The 25697-nt window shown below is 46.5% G+C and overlaps 5 protein-coding genes across 5 annotated transcripts; 2 read left to right on the forward strand and 3 right to left on the reverse strand.

The window, feature by feature from the left end:
- The first annotated feature begins 308 nt into the window (after positions 1–308).
- On the forward strand, positions 309–2910 carry BDV27DRAFT_125224 (uncharacterized protein). Its single transcript, XM_032066282.1, has 2 exons — positions 309–1686; positions 1733–2910. The coding sequence occupies exons 1-2, from the start codon at positions 742–744 to the stop codon at positions 2831–2833; spliced, it is 2046 nt and encodes a 681-aa protein (XP_031929592.1). The 5' UTR covers positions 309–741; the 3' UTR covers positions 2834–2910.
- Positions 2911–5028: 2118 nt separating this feature from the next.
- Positions 5029–9794, reverse strand: pld2 (putative phospholipase D (PLD)). The gene is made up of 5 exons (XM_032077927.1): positions 9177–9794; positions 8739–9120; positions 8535–8678; positions 5902–8462; positions 5029–5850 (listed from the first exon to the last, which is right to left on the reverse strand). Exons 1-5 carry the CDS (start codon positions 9393–9395, stop codon positions 5164–5166), a joined length of 3993 nt encoding a protein of 1330 aa, XP_031929593.1. The 5' UTR covers positions 9396–9794; the 3' UTR covers positions 5029–5163.
- Positions 9795–10717: 923 nt separating this feature from the next.
- Positions 10718–12033, reverse strand: BDV27DRAFT_155895 (bZIP transcription factor; the record flags this gene model as incomplete). The annotated part of the gene is made up of 3 exons (XM_032072230.1): positions 10718–10818; positions 10876–11794; positions 11851–12033. The coding sequence occupies 3 exons, from the start codon at positions 12031–12033 to the stop codon at positions 10718–10720; spliced, it is 1203 nt and encodes a 400-aa protein (XP_031929594.1).
- Positions 12034–16868: 4835 nt separating this feature from the next.
- On the forward strand, positions 16869–17801 carry BDV27DRAFT_143596 (uncharacterized protein; the record flags this gene model as incomplete). The annotated part of the gene is made up of 5 exons (XM_032070130.1): positions 16869–16941; positions 16974–17051; positions 17125–17242; positions 17325–17544; positions 17619–17801. 5 exons carry the CDS (start codon positions 16869–16871, stop codon positions 17799–17801), a joined length of 672 nt encoding a protein of 223 aa, XP_031929595.1.
- Positions 17802–18265: 464 nt separating this feature from the next.
- On the reverse strand, positions 18266–19973 carry BDV27DRAFT_125228 (BTB/POZ domain-containing protein). The gene is made up of 2 exons (XM_032066283.1): positions 19048–19973; positions 18266–18999 (listed from the first exon to the last, which is right to left on the reverse strand). The coding sequence occupies exons 1-2, from the start codon at positions 19803–19805 to the stop codon at positions 18414–18416; spliced, it is 1344 nt and encodes a 447-aa protein (XP_031929596.1). The 5' UTR covers positions 19806–19973; the 3' UTR covers positions 18266–18413.
- Positions 19974–25697: the final 5724 nt, after the last annotated feature.

The following is a 25697-nucleotide window of genomic DNA, read 5'->3' on the forward strand; positions in this document are numbered from 1 at the left end:
GTCCCCCTGACCACCATGGATCATTTTTATGCATCCTTGGCTGGCTCCTCGTATAGAGATCGTCGGCACTATTGCATATAGTCTAGTCACTTTAGGTCGACATACAAATAGGCTAATCGCCCCCCTTCATTTGCTTGAATTTGAATCCTGAATAATCCAATTTCAAATGGTTTCCTTCCTTGTCAGGTGATTCTAGTCACATGATGTTATGGTCTAAATGAGAAGATGTCACGGTGGACCTCTACTGTATTCGAGAGTAGTAGACACTTACACTTCGTCTTCTTCAACTCCATCCAATCCTTCGGGCTGTCTGTGGCGCATGCACGTTACTCTTGTTTTGCCCGGATGAAGATATACTTCCTTTGTTCTTGAATCTTCTTCTTGTGCGATACTCTTAGACAGAATATATATCGAATGGAATTCTTCAACACTCGCAACGTACCAGACCGGTAACGCATTGAATAATATATCACAGGTAGAAGAGACTTTGAATTGTCTGGTCATCTCCCATTGCTTGCTTCCTTATCAGAATCCGCGATAAGTTGGGGGCTTCCATATTAAATTGAGCTTCTCCATAGTATTCAGGGGAAGGAATGACATCATAGGGTCCGTGCATCATGTGTGTATCAAACTGTCCCGCGCTTACGCACTCACGCCGATCGATCTAGACTCCTGAGTCCCATTCTTCTTCCCCTCTTCCTCATCCCACCATCGCATTGAATTGGTGCTATCTCAACTATCATGGCTGACGAAGAAGACCCTATTGTTCAGGCCTTGCCCCCGGCAACCGATTACCTTACTTACCTAACCTTGTTGGAGTACCAATTGACCCCCGCTCGCTTGCCCACTCTCCACAAGCTCTTGCAGGATGAGGTCTTGACAACCAATATTGGCTGGGATCTGGTTCAGCTGCTGCTGCCCATGCTCCCTCAGTCACTCGAGTGTCTCCAAGATATCGCCCGCTTGGGTAATCCTAGGGAGGTCATTCTAAGGGTGTCTGAAGCCCTTATGCAACTGCAACCGGAAGACGAGGACGAGGACGAGGAGGAAGAGAACGAGACAGCAGAGTCCTCTGCTGCTCATGATACGGATACCGCCGATACGGAACTGAAAGCTGCGGCTGACAGAGATGTGGAGACATCGGATATACAGAATACCCTCCCACGACATGTCCTGAAGTTCAATGCCCTCGTTGCTATGTTATCCGTGCTTCATTCCCGCATCCAGACGAAATCCCCCAGTCGCTTTTTCGCAACCTCTCTACAAGCCGTATTGGAAGCGTATACCCTGATGCCGACGAACGAGACAACCATTGCTCTTCTGGAGTTCTTCAGAGACGTGTCTCCCTCCAAGCGGCCTGCACCACCACCCCGTGCTGCAAGCGAGTCCAGCGTGCTACGAGTCTCCGAAGCCTCTGCGCCGGACCCAGAGGCAGAGGTCCAATCACCTAATCCGAGCAACAACGAGCCAGCGCTCATCAAGAGATTCCTCCAATTCGGCCTGATTGAGCTGATAAAGTCCTACATCCTGAGCTTTTCGGGGCCTATGGACCCAGGAATGTCTTGGACAATTCGTTTGCAGGAGAAACTTCAGCCAAGACATCCGGCGGGCCAAGTGTCGGAGACGGAAGTATTTGCCAATAACAAAGAACTAAGGGAGAGGGACATGATTTTGGGGAAAATTACGGTAGGTCCATCCTATGTGCCAACAGATGTAGTGTCTGACTTTGTAGGCTCTTTCTCGAGACTTCGGGCTAGATGACAAGCAGCTTCTCGCAGTCGTCTCCCAGTCGGCGGACAAACATCCTCAGCCGCTGGACTTCGACGAACCACCTAGAAACGTGGAAGAAATCCCGCTCGAAAGGCATGGTGCTCTACTTCTTTTGGCTGCCCGAGCTGCGATGGCCGAACTATTTTCGTCGGGACAGGTTACCCCGATTGCCGTCTTCCCTGAGCTGGCTCAGATATTTGACAACTTTGTCGGCGGACACGATAAGCCGGACGAAATTGCCTTTGGGCAACCTCAGGCGCTATTGGACTCTCTGCTGACACTGACCGTCTTCTCTATGCAGCGATCAATCGGAGAGCCTTCCACCGAGTTAGATTTCCGACGCTTCATCTTGTCCCTAACTGCTTGCACAACGCGACAAAGTTACAACTCCATTAGACGAATCCCTGGCGCCATTCTCCATAGTCACCCATGTCACATTGTCCGCTTCAAGACTATTCGCCAGGTTCTTGAAGATGACCGTTTCCAACTGATCAGGGACAGTGCTATAGGGTGGCTGAAAGATGAAATTCTTGACGCCAACAAACAGCGCTCTAGCTCACCCGAATCCGACATATTCATCAACCCGCATTACTTCTCCATCCTTTTCCCCTTACTCTTTAACTCCTCCGAGCTACGCCTCAACGTCTCGTCCGACATCGTAGCGTCATGGATCCAATTCTCTCAAACTCTCACACCATCCATCCACGCCGCCCTGAGCCTCTACTACATTCTTCTTTCATCCTCCACCCTCCGTGCTCAACTCCAACTCGAAAAAACCTACATCTACTTCCGCAACCGCTTTCTGGAGCCACTCAAGTCTCTCCTCCACGCCTTCGAGAGTGATCTCACCCAGAACGGCGGCGACGGCAAGATCGAATCTGCCGTCGGCGAGGACATGTGTCAGGTGGGCATGGCCCGGTCCGTGGGCCTCGTTTCTCATGCTGTAGAACAGGTGGAGGATGCTGTGGGCGATGCCTTCGTTGGTGCCGATGACGAGCTGCAGGAACCCAGCATGGATGACGTGGCGAGGGTTGACAAGATCCGGAAGGAGACTGCTTTGTAAATACACGGTCTACTTGCATTATGATATATTTATCTTTCACACTTGTCGCTACTGTACATACACGACCAAGCTACAAATGAACTCGTGATTACAAGACAAGACATGACTCTTCCCAATCATCTTTTTTTTTTCCCTGTAGTCCTTGTACAGAACCTATTACCTCGACACAAACCAGAACCCTGTAGATATATATATATACATATATATATCACATCGACATATTTATTAGCATCATATTCGGCCTTCAACCAAAAGTCAAGGTTGCCAGCATGGCCACAACTTTACCGTTAAGTCCAGTCCCACCAGCTGTAAAAATATATATAACCACCTAACCATCAATCCAACCCCGTTAGGAACCAGTATCCCTATTACAACAGTAGGAAAAAAAGAAAAGAAAAAAAAAACTAATAGTACGTTAGACACTATTAAACCCAGTATTTCCTTTTTTTTTTTTTTAAAAAAAAAAAATGTGGTGACTGAACATCCGCTGATAGTTAATGTGCTAATGTGCTATAGTTCTGGCAACATGCAAACATTCTACCACATAAACGTCCAAACCATAACCCCCGACTAGGTAGAAACTAACAATTCAAAAATATTCTACGTTATATATATACCCAGCCCACCCCCCAAGGCGCATAAACAAAGTGTACAACCTCTCTCCCGAGATCCAGGAACCAAGGTAACGCAAACAACCCCTGACCTGTATCTCATGAGGAACCAGGCTACGAACATGCACGACGCGACCAGTAACAGTGCAGACTAAAACATAGTAGCATGGTACGACTGCAGTACTACCTTACTCCGCATAATCTCTTCCAGCCCTACAATTAGATCTAATGCTACAGTCAAAAGTAAGACAGATTCAAATCCAAAGTATGTATGAAATTCAAACTATCCCATCCTACATGACCATGAATTCCCAGCAACCAAGACGACGACAAGACCACAAAAGGAGCGGATTCGAACAGGATAGTGAAGAAAGAGGTAGGTACACAAACAACCAATCATCCCCTGCCCAACGGGCCCGTTGGTCTTCCTCCCAAGTGTTCGAGGTATTTTTTTTTTTTTCGTGGATTTTCTGAGTATAGGTTGAGTGGCCCTGACTAGTAGCCAGGGGTAAGGGTAGAACGGAACGCGAGAAGTAAGCCGAGTTGGTCATGTTTGGTCTTGAGGCGCGGCAGTTAACGAGCTGGTTGTTGTGGTGGTGGAATTCTGGCTCGGGGGGGGTGAGTTATTGGGGCGCGTTTACATGATAACGCAGCCGCCGCCGGGGGAAGCTGGTTTTATTAGTTGTTTCTGTGATGTATAGAAAGGGGGTGGTGGAGAGTGGATATACCCTTGACAATAGCAGTGTTCTTGACGGAGGGAGACATGGTGATTGATTGGGTTTCCTTGGAAGGAGGATTGGTTTGGATAGAAGATTTGGTTGTTTGAAGATGAGTGCGGATGATGATGATGATGATGATGATGATGATGAAGAGAAGAAGGAGTGATCTGGAGGGTTCGAAGGGCCTTTATATCTCTGTCTCTAGGGTTGATTTGGTCAGTGAATAGTGCATCCCGATGCCATTCTGTTCGAGATAGATTGTTGAGATTGGAAGCATTCAGCACCACGGGTTCGTGTGGCCAAACATTGATAGGCCGCGGACAAAGAAAGCAAAGCAGGAGAGGAGTCGACAGGTCAATTGGAAGCTAATTGGGGATTCAGTGAATGCATTGACTGGCCCACGGCGTCGGGGCGTTCTTGATATTGTTCTCGACGCGAAGGCCAATCATGATGGCGGCTTCCCGACGGTGAATGGAGAGATGGTGGCAAAGGCGGTATTGATCAACATTGCCTTTCTTTCTTCAGTGCGACTCGGTGAATGCAGTCAGTCGGTTATCTTTATCCAGTGAGATTCCTACGTTCGGTCTTTAACGCAGAGCTTCCAGCGGGCCCAGATCCCCGTATCTCAGTCGGCGGCTTCTCTGTCCCGCGGCACGTGGCCCACATGAGCCGCTTGTACAGATACATACTTTCCTATTTCGGGCACAGCGAGGAAGAGGGAGGCAAATAGTGGAGATTTCGAGTCAGTAGTTTCGTACGGGAGGAACAATCCCGAGCCCTTGCGAAAAGGCCTGGATATATTGTTGTCCCAAGAACAATATGAAGGTATGAAAGAGTCTTGGCATCAATAACCGGGTTTGGTAAGGTACGCATAAAACTAAATGGTTCAATGATTGAAAGCATAGATTAACATCCCAAAAAAGCAAATAGCCAAATTCATTTAGTTAGAATCTCAATGGAAAGAATCCACGCAAAATACCAAAAAGCGACATTAGCTAGATCATGTGTAAAGCGGCTCCGTGATATCGTTCAATGCCAATCCCGACTTCGCAACGTCCTCTTCAATCAAGAACATCAACGGCATCTCTACGAGCGTGCCCTTGACCTTACTGAGCAGTTCCTTGACTTGTCGAACCCCCTCAGGACCGCCTGGGAAGTCATCCCGCACAACGTGTCCATACCGGTACCGGGCGGGTGGCGCATCCTTCTCTTCGCCATACGCTTGCTTGTCCGCCTTGTTGAAAAAGTAGCCATAGAACTCCTTATACGTGGACCAGTTGCGTACGCAGTCATCCGGAACAGAGTGGAACACCTTGCGGAAGACCTCAGTGTTCGTGTTCGCCCGGCTGTTCCACAGGTTATGAAGAGTATCCGCCAACGGATCTGCCACAAGCCGGCTCTCAGGAGCGTCAAAGTCAAAGTCATTGGGCACACCAACCGGCTCGAAGTTGGCATCGGGGCGCTGGTAATCCTGTGGCGGCAGAAGGCCGAGGTGCTTGCGGAACAGCTGGCGACGCAGGGAAGCTGCAAAGCGGCTAGCTGTCCAGGGCTTGCCGTTCATGGTGGACTGAAGAGGAGTATAGTCCTCAATGATAATAGCAATCTCAGAATCGTGATCACCAAGCTGAGACCGGTCGTTCAAGTTGGCAGAACCGCAAACAACCACGCGGTCGTCGGCAATCATGACCTGTGCCGTTAGTGCATGAAATCAAGCCAGGACGGGAGAGAATAAACATACCTTTGAGTGAACGTAGAGTTCCTCAGTTACAAAAGCGTCAATCTCGGCCTCAGGAGGGCCATCCCAAGGGACGTTGCGGATATCCTCTCCATTGAGCATATAGCACGAACTGACACTGTCCCATCGGCCAGAGGCAGTCTTGGCACCAGGAGCCTCGCGAGCACCCTGCTGATACTGCTGGAAAGGAGCCGTGGTATCGAATGCGCTCCGGGGAGCGGGAGCTCCTGGACCATATCCACCCTGCCCAACAACATTGACGTCGTGCTGCTTGCGAGCATCTTCATAGTCGACACCACTTCTCTGCTCGGCTTGGACGAGCGGACCGCTAACATTGATACGGTCGTAGTTACGGAGATTGTAGAACCGGATATAATCCATAGGGTTGTATCCCGCCTGATGAACCAGCTCCATGATACTGTTTCCGCCACGGTTGATGCAGTTGTACTGAAACTCCATAATAGCCCGGGTGCCGAGAGTAGAGTCATCTGCCAGGTCACCAGCAAAGCAGGGAACAGATGGAATCACCACAATCATCTTCCACTTCTCCCCGGCACGCGCTGCCCGCAAAATACGCTCGACGATCGCAGCACCGATCTGGTTCTTTACCGGCTTTTGGGAGTCCTCGCCAGTAGCTGTAATGAAGAATTGATTCTCGATATACACGAAGTGTTCACTGTTCCGGATGATCGCAGCATACGCATCGGCAATTGAATGTTCGGTAGGTGTGCCATTGCTCCACTTAGAACAGCTACGGACAATCTGACAGCACATGTTGCCGCGAGGCTGAGAAGGATGCCCGAATGAGCTCAGACGATCCTGGTACTGATGGACTTGGCCAGCCAATTGACCACGAAGGACATTTGAGTATTGAGTGAACTCATCTCGGAAACGACGGGGGATAAGGCCCGAACCTCTTTCCCTGTCACCGTGTCCGCGCGTGCCCTCGTAATGGTCATCAATGCCACGTGTCTGAGAGTGCGACGGCTCTTGGCCCGCGGGAGGAGTGTAGGCTGCATACTGTGGTGGTTGGCCTTGCCCTTGAGCTGGAGCTTGAGAATGCGCCGGATCCTGGGTCGGGGGAGGAGGGAAGTATGGTGCTTGGCTTTGTCCCTGGGCTTGCCCCTGAGTTGGCGTCTGGGAATACGACGACCCCTGGGTTGGGGGAGGACCGTAAGCTGCATACTGTGGTGGTTGGCCTTGTCCTTGAGCCGGAGCTTGAGAGTGCGCCGGATCCTGGGTTGGTGGAGGACCGTAAGCTGTGTATTGTGGTGGTTGGCCTTGCCCCGCTTGACCTTGTCCTTGAGTTGCATTTTGAGAGTGTGGTTTCTCCTGGGTTGGGAGAGGAGTGTGGCCTGCGTATTGTGGTGGTTGGTCGTGTCCCGCTTGCTCCTGGGTCGGAGGGGGAGCATAGTATGGCGTTTGGCTTTGTCCCTGAGTGGGTGTCTGAGAGGGCGGCTGTTGGTAGTACTGTGCTTGGCTTTGTCCTTGAGACGGAGCTTGAGGATGCGACGATCCTTGGGTCGAAGGAGGTGCATAGTACGATGCCTGGCTTTGGCCTGGTGTTTGGCTTTGGCCCTGAGTTGGACCCTGAGATGGAACAGGACTCTGAGATGGTGGCGGCCCAGGAGGAGGTGGTGGGAAAGATTGCCCAGTGTAAGTGTAGTTTTGGGCATTATCCGTGGACTGTGGAGCGCCAGAGGCAGGCTGCTGGGGGCTGGAGGCAGCTTGGTTATTTGCCGTGGAGGCAGTAAAGTAGCTTGAAAGGCCAGGCTGCGGCGAGGTGGCTGATTGCTGGTAGGCTTGGTTACTTGTTGCCTGTGCCTGGGGCTTGGCCGACAGACCCGGCTGTGGCGATGCCGGAGGTTGCTGGTAGCTAGATGCCCCTTGGCTGCTAGTGCTGGGCCGGGGAGATGTACCCTGTTGCTGCTGAACACCCGGCTGCTGTGGACGGTTTGATGAGCTGGGTCGACCGTACAATGTGAGCCTGGAGTATCTCGCGTCTTTGCGCGAATCATACTTCGTATCGTAGATAAAGTTCCAACGTTCGATGAAGTGTCGCCGCAAATCCTCCACGACATGACCGTGCAAGCTCACGGAGATATCAGACCAACCCATGCGGGAGGCTGTCTTTCGGTCGAGCTGATTCTTCTCCCAATTGGACACATCCTGGAAATCGAGCACCCTGGCATTGTTATAGTCTTGGCCTGGGAACACGCTCTCGTTGATGTCCTCCGGGTGGACATCGGCGAGTGCGTGCTGGTTTGTATCCCAACGGCCAAAACACATATCTAGACCTCCCATGAATGCAATCCTTCCATCGATGACGCAAAGCTTTTCATGGTGTGCCCAGTAGAGAACAACATCGTCGTGCATACCGTAGATGTTTTTGATGGCATCTCCTGACATTTGGACGAGGTTTTTCGCATCTAAGGACAAGTTGTGAAGAGACGTAGAAATGTCCTCGGCCAAACTTTGACGGTCCGGCAGATGATCAGGATGGCGGAACACGGCAATATTTGGGTGAAGGTCTTCAAGGCAGTGCTTGGTATGATGAGAAGAGACTGGTCAAATTAGCATGACTGGAATGATAATTGTTATATAACGCCTTGCTCGAGGCCCAACGTAGTACATACGAGTTAATGCCTGAGTGACTTCCTTGTACACAATGATATTGACTTTTACCCCACGTTGCGCTGCTGACTGCAACATCCGATCCAGTCGGTATTGCTCATTCTTCGTGGGAGGTCGTCTCAAGTAGAGCTCGGGAGACAGCCACCCTTTGGAGGATTATTAGCCAAAGCCTCAAGTACGATTATCGAGAGGACAGAGGGGCTTACAATCTAAGATCCAGATTGATTCTCTTGCGCTTTCTAACGCCTTCGAAACGGCGTAGAAGTAGGAACATCCGTCCACATACCACTTGACGTCGTTGCCTTGTCGGTCTGGGGAGAAACTGCCGAATCTGTGCTGTGTCTGCGGCTTTACCTGTCCATATTCGGCGTACGCCTCTGGGTCGAGTGCGGTTCCTATACGCTGACCGAGATCATTTCCGATTTCTGCAACAGCGCCCTGGAGTTTACCAAACAGCCCGGAGAGCTTATCTTCTTTGGGCGGCTTGCTCTGGGGCCTGCCCTGAGGCTTGTTAGGATCTTGATATTGGGGCTGAGGAGGACGGCCGTATGTGTTCTGCGACGAGCTTTGCTCATTGTAGTTCTGACCCTAATGGATGTCAGCCTTGCGGTACCATTGGCACATCGGTAATGTAATTGGCTTACACCGTAGTATCCTTGGTTGGATCCTTGGGGCTGAGGCTGCTGGCCTTGAGGCTGCTGGGGCCTGGGAGCTCCCTGCTGCGAATGATGGGTTTTATAAGTTTCCTTCAGCTTCTTGAAAGTATCTCCAACAAAACCCCTCGCACTTTCACCTTGACCGCCACGAGTCCCATCTTCGTTGTAATAATGGCCGTAGGCCAGGTGGTCGTCTCGGTTGGCCATGACCGTCGCTGACTATCTGCGACTCGGGTGGAATAGTCAATAAAAAGGATTGACGGATGCTACACAGCAGGAATGGTAGAAAACCTGCAGAGAGCTTTACAAAAAAGAAAGAGGAGAAAGAGAACGGGGAATTATCAGTATTTAACCAGAGTGAGAAAGATGTAAAGAGGATCAACTTGACCGTAATTAATTTAGTCCCGCCCATTGCCCCGCCATTCCGAGACACCAGCTGAATGGCCCATTTCTATTAGGCTGCCACTTACGGAGTAGTGTGGGCGGGTATCACAATCACCACTCGGAATCCAACTCTACAATTAAATGGCGCAATAATACTCACTACTATGGAAACATCTTCATTGTTTCCTATATTCCCAAATAGTAACTCCCTGCAGACGAAATATCTGGAATGGTGGCTGTGCATCCCACCTGAATTGAGTAGTACTTGATGTTGAGATGAGGGGAAAAAGAAACATAATACACTGAGTAAACAATACCCCACATCAGACCAGATCTATTTATGGTCCCGCAGTAAGGTACGTACTGTATGGTAAAAGCCCATGCACGCCATGATGTCACGTTACGCACTCGATGTGTGGCTGAGCCGTAGGGCTTACCTGTCATCTGCTCTGGAATTCATCGCTGCCTTCTAGAAACGTGGCTCAGTCTCAAAACAAATGGTATCAACCAACTTCCCCTCGTGGATTCACTTAAAAGTATTCAAAAAACGAGAAAAGACGGCTTGACCGCAGACTTCCTGACTTTCCGCACCCCCGGTTCAGCTGTCGACGGGACCCACCAAGTACACCTCACCGCAAATTCTAAACCCCTTGGGACTGTCCCCATGGCATGTGGCAGGGCAACGCCACTGCAACGTTGAATGATGCTCTTTTTTCACTACAATTTGAGAGTTCAGTAGCTTTACCTGGTTGGACAGAAATAGTCTCTTGAATCCCCCTTTGCCTCCGCTAATTCTACCACGAACCTTATCTTATCTTGAGTTTGTAGTGTCTTAGATCTGTCATCAAGGCATGTTGCTTGTTTGCAGAAACGCAGGACAAAGAGCCAACGTATGATTGCTTCTAGCCTGTCTGAAGGACCATATAATATTAATAGATATCTTCTGTCAATGTGCAAAACATCACCGAAGGGACACATGAGTTTCGCAACCCAGCCCTTTGAGGACCGTTCCGGCCACGTTTCCTCATGACGAAGTGATCGGCATAGAGTGGATGGGTGGCGCATTTGATTCACTACTTGCGGACTAACACTGTACTAGAGATATATTAAAGCCATTCAATGAGTAAAGCATATACAGATCCTTTTCACACTGTTCCATGCCAGGTACATATGCTAATAGCTTGTTCCACATCGCTACGTCGAAAACCAGGACTGTGGCCGAGGCACATTGCCTTGCCTACCAGCGCTAGTAAAATTAGGCACGGAGTCATCATCAGAGCAAAAGATCAAAAAGTAGACTCACCAACTATCAGAGCTCGGGCGTTGACCACCGACTGGGAGGAATTTGCCATGTTTTTAGGGGGCCGAACAAACAGGCGCGCATTTCTTTCCTGAAAGTAGTTCGCTAAGTCTTGGACGTCAAACCAATCTCCGCCGATTTCCCTTAGATTTTGCGGGTTGAAGCTGGGTAATGGACTCCTACTGGTTGACTGTGTTTGGTCAAAGTCTGACTGACATTCTGTCATTTGACTTTGAGTCGATGGTTGCGCAGCATGACTGGGTAGGCAAGACGGAACCCCCTTGAAGTTCATGTACGATTTCTTGTTTAGCCTAGCATGCAAGGCGCTCCTGAAGATACATGTGATACTTGCCCTAGTGAAAAGGGATAAAAGTAACCGAAACGGTCTTTTTAGGCGAGTTAAAGGGACAGAGGAATTGTCAAGTAATAATAATCCCTCGTATAGACAGGCGATCCTTAGTTGCTCTGTGAAGTATGATACTTCCATTTCAGCGACATTGCCAGGTTTGAAAAAGAATAGGCTGCTAGGATGATATCCCATAAGGCATGGTGAAGGCTGAACTGTTGAGAGCGAGGGTGGGCTTTCTCCCTCAGACAGAGGTAGATAGCCTGGCGAGATTGGTGAGAGAGAGGAAAGGCGAGAGCTCTCATCATGCGTGACAGTGCTTGGGTTATCCTCTTCGCTAATGCCCTTGGCCGAAGATAGACATATCTGTACCGTCTCACGCAGATGCTCAGTGAGTTCAGGATGTGATGTGAGAACCTCGGATTGGAGCAGAATATCACTGAATGTAATCATCGCCTCGCTCATTTTCTGCGCTGCAGCCTCCAACTGTGCAACACGTCTGTTTAGAAACTCAACACTGGCTTCTTTACGGGAGCGATACGCCCTTTGCGCCAGGCGGACCTGTGTCCGTCGCCGCTGTAACGCGTGAGTATAGGTGTTTTCACAGGGTAACTAAAAGCGTATTGACGCACGTCTTTCTTATTTTTGTCCATCCAAGTTCCAAGGGCTTTACGAGGACGACCCCGTTTCCTGGAAGGAGGTTTGGCTGCCTTCACACCGGTAGTTTCATGTTGCTGGAATTCAACTTGGGAGTCTGGCGTCAGGCACGGGCTGATAATGGTGTCTGCCGGCGCATTGCCATTATCCTGATCCATTTTACCGTAGGCGCAAGGTAATGGACAGTGATAATAGAATCGCTGAAGGTAACCGGACTTAGATTTCGTCCAACGTGCTGGACTGGAGGACTGGAGGGGTCAGATAACAGCTCCTTGCTTTTCAAGGAATCGTTATGGTACAGTTACGTTTGGTACTCGGAACTGGGCTTGTATGAATCGTAGAAGAAGGATTAAATTCATATGAGGGAATTTTGTCACCCAAAATCGTGCCAAATCTACAGGATTTGAGAACCTCAACCGATTCAAGTATACTTCATTTCAGTAATCTTTTCTCTCGGCTTTGGATCACTAATCCCGATATGTTGCGTATTTCTAGCCGAAGGACGAGGCATCTTTAGTGGCTGAAGCCACGATTAGGCTTTAACTTACGGGCCCGCTAGCATTTGGCGGGGATCGGTTAGGGTAAGCTGGGAAGAATAATACGCTTTTCGGCTCGAAGAGTTCAACCAACTAGCTGCCCAGGCCATACTCTCAACAGATCATACTGAGTTCTACAACCAATCACTCTTGGTGTAAAATGTCATGCACTACATCCTTCATCTCTACCCCGGGTTGTGTTGACTCATGATTCCCCATAGCCCCACCCGCCTTTTCTCTTCCATCCGTTTAAACGGATAACTTATGACATAGATTTTATATTCGCTGCTTCATATCATCAACGCCCACACTTGAAATGTAGCTTTTGACGGAATGGGCGCATTTTTTTAACTAATTCCCTCGGCATCTGCGGATGATCTGCTAGGAGAAGCAGCCGTCCATACGCCAGCTGTGTCTTATATGCCTGTAGATGTTGTGTTTTTACTTATATTTATTTGAATACCAACTCTTTCATGTTATTAGAGTCAATCTTAGTCTAAGCGTGGCCAAGGTGGGGAATGACTCTGCTGAGACTCTACCCGCTTTGGAGATTATCTCACTATTTTCGTGGCAAAGGGCGTTCCCCATAAGGTTGGAACATCGTATCTAGTGGAGAGCACGGTATTCTGTTGCGTGGAATGAATATTCTGTATTGGGAGAGCATCTCTTGATTCGAAAACATCGCCCTTAGTTCTCAGATGCTTTGTAACGGTGGCCGGGAGGGGTTGATGCACTGCGGTGGTGAGATTAGCCCTACTTGATCACTAATCATGAAAGGCGAAGAGGAAAATTTCCGATGATCTCCATTATTGATTTAGATTAGTCCAGCTCTCCGATTGATTACGTTAGGTCAGTAAAATTCCCGGCATCCACTCGATAGGAAATTGCCGTCAATCAATCAAGATTCTATTAGCCTATTGGACTCTAAGTATTTACTCTTACAGTAGATGCTTAGGTTTCCTCCTACCACACAGTTGCTTTGCAGAGGAATGGCGACCGGGCTGCCTTTTTTCCAATTGCATGTACATTGATTCACGGCGGTCCGAAGCAGTCATGGTGGATACGCGCATTGTCTAATGAATTGATACAATAGGCAATAGACTGCTCTGGGAAAGCCGCTTAAAGCTATCTATATTATATAGAATTAGAGACTATTGGCATAGTATCTCGGTCCCTTAGAGATGTTTGTTTCAGTCGCCTAGCTACTAGCGTTTTATGAGCTTCATCCTTAGCCAGCTATCTAAACGAGAACAGTTGATTATGGTGCAGTATATGTGGGAACATGACCAGTAGGCTTTAGACAAAACTAAACTGCGATATGTTGATCTAGCTTCAATCGCATAATCGAGGTAATCGTAGTATGAGACCCTATCAGCTTGCTTGTCCTCCATATATACAACGAGGCTATAATAATTTGGATCCTTAATTACGACAGCCTCTGCTTCATCGAGTACCTTGATCCGGTTCTAAGTTAGTAGGCCTAAACTCATATGCAACTTACTAGAAGAATAGGTCTTAAAATTGAAAGGCGTTTCGTTCTACATTAGTCGCCATCCTTGAAGAAGAATGAACTAGAATAATAACCAAAAGCACGGCCTTGTTGAACACAATAGATTCAGGAATTTGCAGGATATCTTCCTCCATTTTGCTTTATTCCCCCCTCCCCCGTTCATTACAAGAAGAATGAATGACATCAATACAATCCCAACTAATTCGCGGCCAAGAGTTCCACCAGTCGTTTCAAGCCATTGAAAAGTCCCCACCATTCGTTCTCATCCAACTCTCTGACAAGTCTCGACCATGCCCCCTGTTGCTTTGAGCCCTGCTCCCCCAACTCCTCCAACCATGTCACGATTCCAACCTTTTCCATCTTTTCCCATCGTTTCAGGCACACGTCCTCTGTGTAGAATTGATCTTCGACAATGCCAATAACGAAATCCGCCGTATCTGGTACAGTTGGTTCCCGGCTTCTATTCTTTTTAACTAGCTCAACCAGAAACTCGTTAGGGTTACAAGAAACTCTCAGCCCACCCAGGCCATGACGATCTTTGAAGATAAACTTGTATTCCAAGTTTCTGGCACATTCAAAGGAAGGTTGACTTGTGATAGTTTGTTGGTTGGCCTTAAGGTACGCAAAGTCTTCCGTGATTCGAAAGGTATATAGAAAACCGAAGGAAGCTTGAGAGGTTGGGATACAAAATATGTTCGCTTTCATGGGTTCTTTGGAGCTATCTATACTGATCTCTATGCGGCAAGATATTCTCATGTAGAATATATCTTTCCAGTGGGCATATATACCGGTAAGAGTCACATATATTCTGAGACACGAAACCACAATGTAAGCGCAATATTCCCTTTTTTACACATCCAAACAAAGGTAACTGCCATGTTTCACTTCCTGGGTCAGTAAAAGATAGGTTATAATGAATGAATGTGCCGGGAGCGACGGTGATACCCCTCGTGATCAATGGGTTCTTGGTGTTTCTGAAGTCCTTTGGAAATCACCAAGAATCACCGAGAGGCTTTATATGGGGCTTTCCTTGTATATGACATTTCAAAATAATCTTCCAATTGACGCCAATATCGGTGATCAATTTGTCGACTTTGCCACATGGGCTGTTCCTGAATATTCATTGTTCTGCTCATATAATCTTCTATGCGCCGCTACCGCTATCCTATTGTGTGCAATATTCCACCCCAAGACCGATTATATTGTTGAATGTTTAATCCAGGCGTCATATCAAACGCATAGGCCTACAAGACAAGGATTGTGACCGAGATACGATGGCTTTTTCATAAAGACTCACTGCGGTATCTATATTATAATCTAGAACTCCGATTATCGAAGAGATAACCCCATGCCGGAACCCATTGACTGACTCTATTTATTACATATAGTTATCTCTGCTATACATTTAAGATTCGACAGCTACTTAGTGATGCTAGACAACTACTTTCCAACGATACGTAGCAATATACCTGTCTCAAGAGTTACCGAAATGTTGGAGTAGGTTTAAACAGGAGTTTCCCCTCTATCGAGAAGTGACGAAATAAGTGTAGCACGACTCGCGTGGGCACTATGGGTTATGGAGATCTTTGGCCCGATTCAATCCAGCTTTCCCAGCGCAACGCGTGCGTGTTAGACCTTTAACAAACAGCACCCTCTAGTAGAAGTACATGGACCTTGTATACTTGAAAATTGAAAAAGTATCATATGGTCTTATTATGATCTGCTTGACCATTTTACTCTTTTCCTTCTTTCTTCTCACAGGGACAATCTCAGATATATCAGTAACAGCAATAGAGGAAGAAAGTACAAGCATGCTGCATGGCATATTTTCACGCATTTTCATTCTTAACGTCCATTTTTCTTTTCCATCCCAATTACATTCGTCTCGTCTTCCAAAACCAAACTAAATGGCAAGATACCAAGAGAACAAAGACCACCTCAGCCTATAATATGTCCTACAGTTTTACTTTGCTCAATTTCACGAAACCGATTCAGCTTTTCAACAGTACATCTCTTCGCATCATCGTCAGATGGTATTGACTGCTCACACGACAACATTATCATAACGTTACCGTCGTATATACCTTCCGGGTGATAATCGTCCAGCCACATAGGCTTAGGGAGATGGTGCTCAACACGACACAAAGCATCTTTGATCAACTCCGCACGGGTTTTCGTGGGGCCTTTGGAGTTAATCATGGGTAGAATCATGTACCAAGGCATTCTTTCGAAGTGTTAACCGCTCTGGGGGTGATAGTTAGCTGGACAGATATAATCGAATCTCGCAGACGACTCAGAATATAAGACGAGATAGGGTTAAAAGGAAGTTGAAGAAACAAGATAAATAGAGTGTACAGGGCCATCGGCGGGTATTTATGATTGCCTATTGTACTACACACCAGTTACACGTGGTTATTTCCCCTCCACGGGGTGGAGCCTGTGGCATTGGAGTGGTAAGTGCCTTTATAAGAAAGGAATATGGAGAGGTATCTCTTTGATCTATGTTTAGACTAAGGAAATTTCCATGCTTTTTAGCTTACGCATTCCTGAGATTTATAAGCGGTGTATAGCATTTCTATTCCGTCTTCTAGGTAGTGCAGAAGTACTAGCAAGGAGTTTAGAAATAAATGCTGATTATTGGGTTGAAGCGAAAAGTATTAGTATATACCTTGTTATAGAGGGAATATTACGCACGGCATTCTATTAGAAACACGGTGACTGGGTATCGCGGAAATACAAAGGACTCTCACAAAACGTCCAGCAACCAACGTCACGATCACCGCCTTGGCGGCAAACCACAAGAACATTCTGCAAGACCCAAGAGGCCTTCATCCGGGTTACTGGGTATAAAGGACACTCGCTCCATAGCGACGGTCATCGTTATCTCCTCTTTACGACCCCAAGGGACTTTAAATTTGCCTCTTCGCGTCTCTTTATTACATCCATCATGCCTGCGCCCGAGTCTCCAAAGCGCCGGGAACTACGAAAGGCGCTACGTGCCCTCACAAACTATGTTGCAGGTCTTAAAGATCACGAATTGATCTACATCAAGGGAAGACGGATAATATCGACATCCTGCCTATGGATTTAGACGAAAGCTCCGACTTCAACCCTACCTTCTTTACTACATGTCCTGCATCCAGATGACTCCTATGACCAAAAAACGCCGCCGGGGTTCTCTGAGTTTGACCCCAATGACACAGTTTTCAGTCAACCAATCGACTGTGCACGTAGAATGCTCGACTATTTTGCTCATTATACCGATGCCTGTATTTTGTTCGATAAGGACGAGGGTCTCGGTAGACTCTGGTCCAATATCGGGTAATTCTCCCCAATGCTTTCCTACCGCCTTGTCCACGTGTTGGACTTGGTTTCTCACACAAGAAACAGTATTGGCGATAAGCCCTTCTATTTCGCGGATTTCGGTCATCACAAGTTCCCCAGTTGTAACCATACACGCTTCTCAGGTCAAGGAGGGTCCATATCCACACGTCAAAGCCTTGATCTACAATAATCTGAACGGTGCCGACGGTACAATTCTGGGAGGCGAGGTAATGATGGCCCTGCGCTTGATAATCGCGCAAATGAGACGAGCCCGCTTCATCGACCAGATGACTGCACCGGTAATTAGGCTTCACCTACCAGCCCTTGAACAAATTCAGAAAACAAAAAGGCTAAATGCAGTGCGGTTTGACAGGTTCCCTTTCCGTTTATGGGACCCCAGCATGTTAGGCTGGTCGAAGCATATTTCAACGGTAGCTCTCCAGTAGTACGCCCATCCCGGCTTTTTGATCTGCATAAAAAGAACGAAGCTGCTATCAGAGAGTTCGGCCGGTGGTACTTTGGGGAGCCAGTTGGGAACACTAAGAAATGCCCGTAGTTGCGATTCTACCATTCTCTGCAAGTACGGTTTATGTTTATGATGGCATGTAATGAGATCAATAGTCGGCAGGCTTCCTGACGCTTAGGTTGGCTTAGGCGCTCCTTGGTTTCCCATTCCCTTTAGTGTTGTTTTTACTTTGCTCTTTATATTCAAGATATCCAAGGGTGCTGTCGCTCTCATCAGGTCTAATCGGGATACATGTAATTCCTATCGTCTAGCTTGTGACGCTGTTCTTTAAGTCTCAAGCCTTCCACATCATGAGACACCCACCCCTATATTTCACACTCCCTATATTACTGACTGTTTTGAAAGTGATTTTCAGGATATACTTATTCATCTGGGATAACAGGAAGACATATCTCACAGTTCTCGTGCGGTTAGTACAGTGCTAACTGACTCATGAATAGGAAGATGGAGGACTCAGAACTAGAATGACAAAGTCCTGAGGAGACCGTTTAGCTTGAAGATGCACCTATAGTAGCTATTGTGATATTAAGGATAACTGTTGCGTTGAAGGTTCCTCTCAACCCACTTCTGGGTTGTAGCTTACCAACGGCCATATTTGGCCACACCGGAATAAGCCTTTGGGGTGTAGGAAGGCATAAACGCCTACAAAGCTTCCTTCTCCAGTCGTGCCAGCCTCTCCATCATCTCGCCTGAGAATATGTACATGAATTGAGGTAACTTCTTAAGAACTGAGTGAAAGGACTGGAAGCCTCTGAGAGTAGAAACATGCTGGGCGGCAAATTGCGCTAAAATACTCTGCAATGTAGAATTTGCAGGATTATTTGGCCTATAGACATATTCAATAAGTTCAATAAAATCCGCATCGTTCCACTCATGTATCAGATTTGATACTAGCCTTTTCTTGGCGAGATCTTTAAGTCCTTTGATGGCGTACACGTCAGCAGTAACATGCATAATAGCGTTAACATATGTAGGGAGTGTGGGGCCTTGCCCTCCGGATCCCTTTACTTCAGCGGCGAGCTCGTAGTCGTCATAGTCCCCCCGGTAGAGATAGTCAAGCATCGCTTTGACGACGAAAGGATGATCGATAATCCTCATCTCTTTTGATCCATCCTGGATAGCCGTTTCGAAGAAGCTAGACTGTGAACACACAATGCAACAATGTGTATTAAAAGTTGACAATCCACACTTAATCTTCAGGTCCGAAAATGCCCCAGTATCCCGAATCCTTTATCATATTAGATAAAAATTTAAATGAAGGTTAGGAAAAGCTTACTTTGATAGCAAGAAAAGGAGAGAGCTGGATCCTGTAGCTACACTTTGGGCACAGAGGGCTCTGTCTGATTGAGGAGGGAACGAGGCTGGCCTCGGGCTTTCTGGTTTTGGCTCAGGTTCTGGTTGCGCAGGATGTTCAAGTTGAGGCTCGAGCTCTTCGATGACAGGCTCAGGGGTTGGAGTAGGAGACCATGGAAAGTCCTTTCCAGGAACAGGCAATCCTTTCTTTGTAAGTGACTTCTCTCGTTTCTTCCTATTTTTGGCACTGAGATCGTCCCAGTTATTATAGAGTGGATCATCTGGCATTTTAGCTGCGGCCAAAGGCTCCGGCTCCGGCTCTGCTGCTGGTTCGGATTCTGGCTCTAGCTGTGGCAGTGGCTCAGGACTTTCCACTACAAGCGCCTGCAGTCGGGGAGGCCATTGGAAGTCCTTTCCAGGAATAGGCAATCCTTTCTTTGTAAGTGATTTCGTTCGCTTCTTCCTATCTTTGGCACAGATATTGTTCCAGTTATCATAGAGTGGATCATCTGGCAGTTTAGCTGCGAATGTAGGTTCCGGGTCTGGTGCTGCTACTGTTTCTGGTTCAGCCTTAGGCTCGGGCTCTGGCTCCTGTACTGAGGGTGTACATCGTGTCCAGTGTTCCTCCGTACTAAGGTTGCTGCGATCTCTGGAAGAGAATCCGAACCCGGGTGAGGTATCGAAGGAGTTGTCGGTAGGTGTGGACCACAACTTGTCCCCATTTTGTGGTCCGTTATCCATACCTAATAAAGCTAAATAGGGACAAAAATACGAGAAGAAGCAGAAGAAGAACAAGAGAAGGAGGAGGAGAATGAAGAAGAAGAAGACAAGAGCTTCCGGTCAAAAGGCCACTCGCACGATGGGACTAATGTTGTGAGAGATTATAGAACCATCCGCAGTACAGTGAAAGTGAAGGAGAAAGAGGGTTGAATAGCAGGAAGAGAGAGGGATAGAAAATGGTAGTATAGCGCCCGTGAGCATGGGTACCAGGGCCATGACTCGCGTGCTGAGACTGCCACGTCACAACAACAAGCGGGGTACATAGCGACCATGTAATGATTTACTCTCTGGCTATGCATAATACACGCAAAAGCTGGGAGCATATGGTCTTGTACTGTTTGGTTAGCCGATATGATCACATTCTGTGAAGCGGAGGCCCTGTTTGACTGTATATTGAATGGTTAATTCCCTCAAGCGCGTTCCTCAATCCTATCAGGAGAGGTATGTACTGGGAGATTTCGCAAGGCTGTAGGTAAATAGACCTTATGGCTTATCCAGCTATCGGAGGAACTTTCACTAGGGTCACTCTTAGACGATGTCTAACTGAATGTCCCAGACTTCAACACTGCACATTCTAAGCCTGATATATGCATGAACGTGCAGAGTATCAAGGACATGACAATTTCGACCCTGGGCTCTCGGGTGTCTCGGAGTGTTAATTAAGAAAGGCGTGAAAGCAGTCTAAACGATTCTCTTTGAAGAACAACGCACATAAACAGATAGCCAAGAAGAGGAGAACAACTCAGCTGCCAGATTTCTTCCCCGCTTGTTCCATTCGAACAGAGTTTCAATTCTGTCATGCGAAATATAGCTCCTTTGAGCAAAAGCTCCCTCAGTATGTGAGAGACCTTTTCAGACTCTCTGATTTCTAGCTGTAGAATGCATCGAGCTTAGTACATGTGTCAAAGCAGTCTTTCCACCACGCCTGGCACATTTACATCCACACTCCTTGTGATAAGCGTGTGAACAGCACTCCACTGCCGTTGTGCAACGGCAGCGACTAATATTGGGTAGCCGTTCAAAGTCAAGGAGTTCGGATCTGCTCCACCGTTGAGTAGCTGTTTAACATGACTCCAATCTTTGTACGTTGCTGCGTAAGACAAAACCGTATTTTGAATACACGAGGGATGTTCCTTCACTCTTATGTCCGCCCCGCAATTTGCCAAAAATCCAAGCATATCCCATTTCGGGTAGGAGGCTGCTGAGAGAAGTGCAGTATAATGTCCTCATCTGTAACACTTAAGCCCGCGCCCTCTTTCGCTAACACCTGCACCGTACTCCAGGCCTGAGCAGCTGCAGCGACGAGACTAGCTCGTCGTATGTCGAAGGATTTCCCATTAGGGTCTATACCCTTGCTCACCAGCAATTCAACGATATCCCATGCAGTGGATTGAATGGCAAGTTGAAAGGTAAGGTGAAGGTGGAACTGTTGTGGGTTGAGTTCAACCGTAGCTGGAACCAGTTGAGGCTCGCCTTGTGCTGCAATACCTTCAAAACCCAACCTTCAACAACCTCACGCGCAAAATAGATCCTTTCTCTCATATTTGGACCGCCAGCAAGCGATGGATATTGACCCTAAAATCGTCTCAGATGCGTTGCTGTCTTATTGCATTCGTTGACGATTGACTTCAATATTTTCTTTACACTTGTATTATAAGGAGAATTGTTGCCTGCTATATAGACGCATCGTACCATTGCTTATAGCGATTTGTACTGGGATAAATGTCCTTGAATTCCTGTGGAGAGTTTCTGTATGCCTCATATGCCTTCACTAGCATGTCAAAGATAGTTTTGACATTGCCGATACTTAGCCCAATGGAAGAGGCCACTTTTGTGTCTTTAGCCAACGAGGGTAGCAGGATGGACTGTCTCTGACTCGTATATAGTTGACAGATTTGCTATAGCTTTAAGAGTACATATGGAGGTGATTGAGGATGACGCAGGCTTGGCCCACATTCCAGTTAAATATTTTGGCCTGGAAAATCGAAGACCATCATAAGAAAGTACTGGAGGCTGTGCCTTTGCTATGGTCTCTCGCGCAAGGCTGACCCTGGCTAAGCGTACAGACATTCGTAGAGATCGGGAGGTTGGGCGTATCACCATGTAACAGGGTCAATCAAAAAAAACACAAATAAAGTGCCATGTGGTGATCAAGAATTGAAAGAGACCTTATAGCTAAAATTGCTGCATATCTGAGTGGAACCTATTAGCTGACTGTGGGTTTCATTGCTACTGTATCACGGATCGACGCAAGTATTCGGCTTGGGTATCAATGTAGCAGACCAAGCCTCATGCAGAGCCTGATGAGAGGCGAGGCGCTGAGTACAATGCTCCTAGATGATATGATTTTCCTGACAAGGCCTCCTGAACATCTCCTTTCGGAACGCATCTGTTCCAAGAGCAACATTGCGTTTCATCATCGCACAGCCATGTTGGAACATGTGCCTGGTTCTTAAAGAATTGCTGGCCTTGTAGCTTGGTGTAAAAAAGGAGAAACCGATGGTTTGAGATTGATTGTACCTACTGATAGCATCCTTACAATTAAGCACAACTGAGTCACTCAAAAACGCCCTTTCCGGTCGGGGAAGATGTTGGTTTTGCGGTTGCGCTGTAATATGAATATCGCTATCCCCAAAAGAGAATTGAGCCCTTATTACGCTTGTGCCAAAATCTATGCAATCGCACTACCATATATAAACTCACCAGATCATCGGTACCTGTGGCTACGAGAGCAAAGCATAATATTGCTACATTTGGTGAAACACATTTTAGTATCAATAAACGTGACAAGGAAGCTCTTGACTGTGAACAGATACGGCAATCTATGTCGACCTAGGTCCTGTGGATGAAAGCGGAATTGTTCCATCTTCGTCATTGACTGGACCTTATACACCCCACCAGAAGGCCATCTCGTTGCCTTATTCCTGTGAAGGCTTAGCATGACATTAAAAAACTCGACTTGCCTCCAATGCACTACCAAAGTATATCTTCCAGGAGAGGTCATTTGGACTTTCTTTGGCCGCTGAGACATGGGAATAGACACTAGAGATAAGTAAAGATTCTCTTCACCTAAGCGATAGCCTGCAGCGAACCGGAAGAGAGTTTATCAACCCTACTAGTTCTATAGTAAACGGTTCTTGTGTACTTGCCTAATAACTACAGGTAGTTAACGTAATCCACGGCCGAGCCGGCACTACGGCCGAGCCGACAGGTTTTCCTCTACACCACCATCAAATATCATCCAACGCGTCATTTCTTTATTATTATTATATAAAATGTCACTTTCACAAGAAAGCCGAATGCAGATGGCTATATCTGCTTATAAAAGTAAAAAAATTTCATCTCAATCTAAAGCTGCAGAGGTTTTCGGTGTATCTAGAAGCACACTTCAAGATCGGCTACGCGGGATTAATTCACGATCAGAAACACGTGTCAATGGCCATAAATTAACTATTTTTGAGGAGGAAGCTCTTGTACAAAAGCTTCTAGATGCAGATAAACGAGGCTTTCCAATTCGGCCAGAGTTTCTGTGTGGAATAGCACAAATTCTACTTTGTAAACGATTACAAAACCCTACAGTAACTCTAGAAGTTAGCTGGACTTATTCTTTTACTAAATATTGTTCTGAACTTTGTATATAATATACAAGACGAATAATCTATTAGCGTGTAAAGCAGGAAGATCCAAGAGTTATATTACCTTGGTTTAAGACTGTTCAAGCAGCTATTGAAGAATATAGTATATATAAAGATAATATCTGGAATTTTGATAAGACTGGCTTTGTAATGGGTCTCTGCTCTACTTCTAAAGTAATTACTGCTGTTGAGCGTAGTGAGCGACTATACAGAGTTATCCAAGGTAATCGTAAATAGGTTACAATCATTGAAACAGTCAATTTAAAAGGTATATATATACTGCCAGTTATTATACTTAAAGCAAGCTATCAATAAGCTGTCTGGTTCCAAGAACCTAAGTTTACTAAAGACTGGTGGATTACAACCAGTAAAAATAGCTGGATAACAGATTAAATAGGTTTTTGCTGGTTAAGAGATATATTTAAACCCTGCTCTAAGCGCTATATAACCGGTGCTAAACGACTACTTATTCTTGATAGCTATAGCAGCTATCTGACTACTGATTTCGATGACTTCTGTAAGCAGAATACTATTATCTGTCTCTGTATGCCTGCGCATGCTTCACAGCTTCTTCAACCGCTTGATATTGGTATTTTTGGCCCACTTAAACTTGTATATAGAAAGCTCCTTGAAGAATATATAGTTGCCGGCAATAATTATATTGATAAAGAAGATTTTCTATCTCTATATCCAGATACGCGCACTAAAGTATTTACTTCAGAGAAGATCTGCAGTGGTTTTGTAGAAGCAGGACTTAAGTTATTTAATCAAGAGTGTGTTCTTTCAAAGCTAAACTTTTAACTATGTATACCAATACCACTACTAGCTGAAGGCTCAATTTCCTCTGCTTTTTAAACTCCTTAGAATACCCGTCAGCTAGACCGGAAGATCCGCAGTCTATAGAATAGTCTTAATACAAAGCAGAAACTTTCTAGTAGTCCAATTGCTCATATTCAACACCTTGAAAAAGCTGCGTAAATGGCTATATATACCAATCTTCTCTTATAACAAGAAATCAAGGCTGTACAAGCTAAGAACGAGCGGAAATATAAGAAAAAAGCTAGGAAACGTACTATAATAGGGAACGATAGCCTTTTAATAATACAGAAAGGAGAAAATCGCGTTCAGCAGCTTAATACACAGTTTAATAAGCAGCCTGAGCAACCTATATCTGTGCCTCGACGACGGGCCCCTCAACGCTGCAGCGGCTGTGGGATCATTGGATATACTATTCGAAATTGCCCTAATAACTAGCTATTTTTTTATATTTTTAATGAGTCAAATTTAATGGCGTTTGTTGTTGAAAAGCTTCAAATACTGGTAGATAGTTTGAAAACCTGCCGGCTCGGCCGTAGTGCCGGCTCGGCCGTGGATTACGTTAGTTACAGCCGCTTAGGTAAGGTCTATAATTAATAAGCAACACCTTACCTAGTTAGGTTTAGCCTAGTATTGGCGGAGAACCCGCGGGTCGGGGGAGGCCTAAACCTAGCGGGTTTTGGGTCAGGTGCGGGGAGACCTATCAAAAACCCGACCCGCGTGCAACTCTACCTATAATAGTATTTCTATCAATGGTAGAGAAGCAGTGCTCTTCTATCTCTTTAACAGAAGAAAGACTCTTAACATCTCGACCTCTATTATTATTAAAGAAAGTCACCACTCGGTCAGACTTTTATATCTGCATATTGTCGGTCTATACATCTAGGAGTTTAGGACAAACAGCGGAATATTCTGGTATTTTACCAGTTAAAGCCTCTCTGTATACCCCATTCTACACAATGGCAAGGCGATATATCAGCAAGTCGACTTAGAACCCTGTTAAATGGTCCATTATTAAGTAAAGCCATACACGCGATTCCCAAGTCCAGACCCCATCGTACCATAAAACCCATATGTATGTCCCAGGGTATCGAGGGGATTCACTTGGGTGGAGAGCGGCGGTCGGATCGAATTGGTATACCTCATCTGGAACTAGGCTAGGTGATTTAGGATATAAAGACTCTTAGGACAGTGTATATGCTTAGCTCATTCAGAAAAGTTGCGTTAAATGGGCAGCAGAAGGATGTATGAGAATCACTACCAATTTTTATCGTGAATAGAATTTGAGATGTGTCTTGAATAGAAGATATAGTTGTACAGCTTAAATTATTATTCTTCCGCTACACAAAATCTTTCCACCCCCTCCTTCCTTCTCCCCCTCTCAAAAAGTGACACCTGAGCA

Source organism: Aspergillus caelatus, assembly GCF_009193585.1.
Source record: "Aspergillus caelatus strain CBS 763.97 unplaced genomic scaffold BDV27scaffold_50, whole genome shotgun sequence".
In the NCBI taxonomy this organism is placed as follows: Eukaryota; Fungi; Ascomycota; class Eurotiomycetes; order Eurotiales; family Aspergillaceae; genus Aspergillus; species Aspergillus caelatus.

Bases quoted from the DNA above. Each gene is read 5' to 3' on its own strand.
- BDV27DRAFT_125224 (XM_032066282.1), top strand. From the start codon at position 742: ATGGCTGACGAAGAAGACCCTATTGTTCAGGCCTTGCCCCCGGCAACC. The intron at 1,687-1,732 runs GTAGGTCCATCC...CTGACTTTGTAG, and splicing joins TGATTTTGGGGAAAATTACG to GCTCTTTCTCGAGACTTCGG.
- pld2 (XM_032077927.1), bottom strand. From the start codon at position 9,395: ATGGCCAACCGAGACGACCACCTGGCCTACGGCCATTATTACAACGAA. The intron at 9,121-9,176 runs GTAAGCCAATTA...GACATCCATTAG, and splicing joins CCAACCAAGGATACTACGGT to GGTCAGAACTACAATGAGCA. The intron at 8,679-8,738 runs GTAAGCCCCTCT...AATCCTCCAAAG, and splicing joins ATCAATCTGGATCTTAGATT to GGTGGCTGTCTCCCGAGCTC.
- BDV27DRAFT_125228 (XM_032066283.1), bottom strand. From the start codon at position 19,805: ATGGATAACGGACCACAAAATGGGGACAAGTTGTGGTCCACACCTACC. The intron at 19,000-19,047 runs GTAAGCTTTTCC...AATATGATAAAG, and splicing joins CTCCTTTTCTTGCTATCAAA to GATTCGGGATACTGGGGCAT.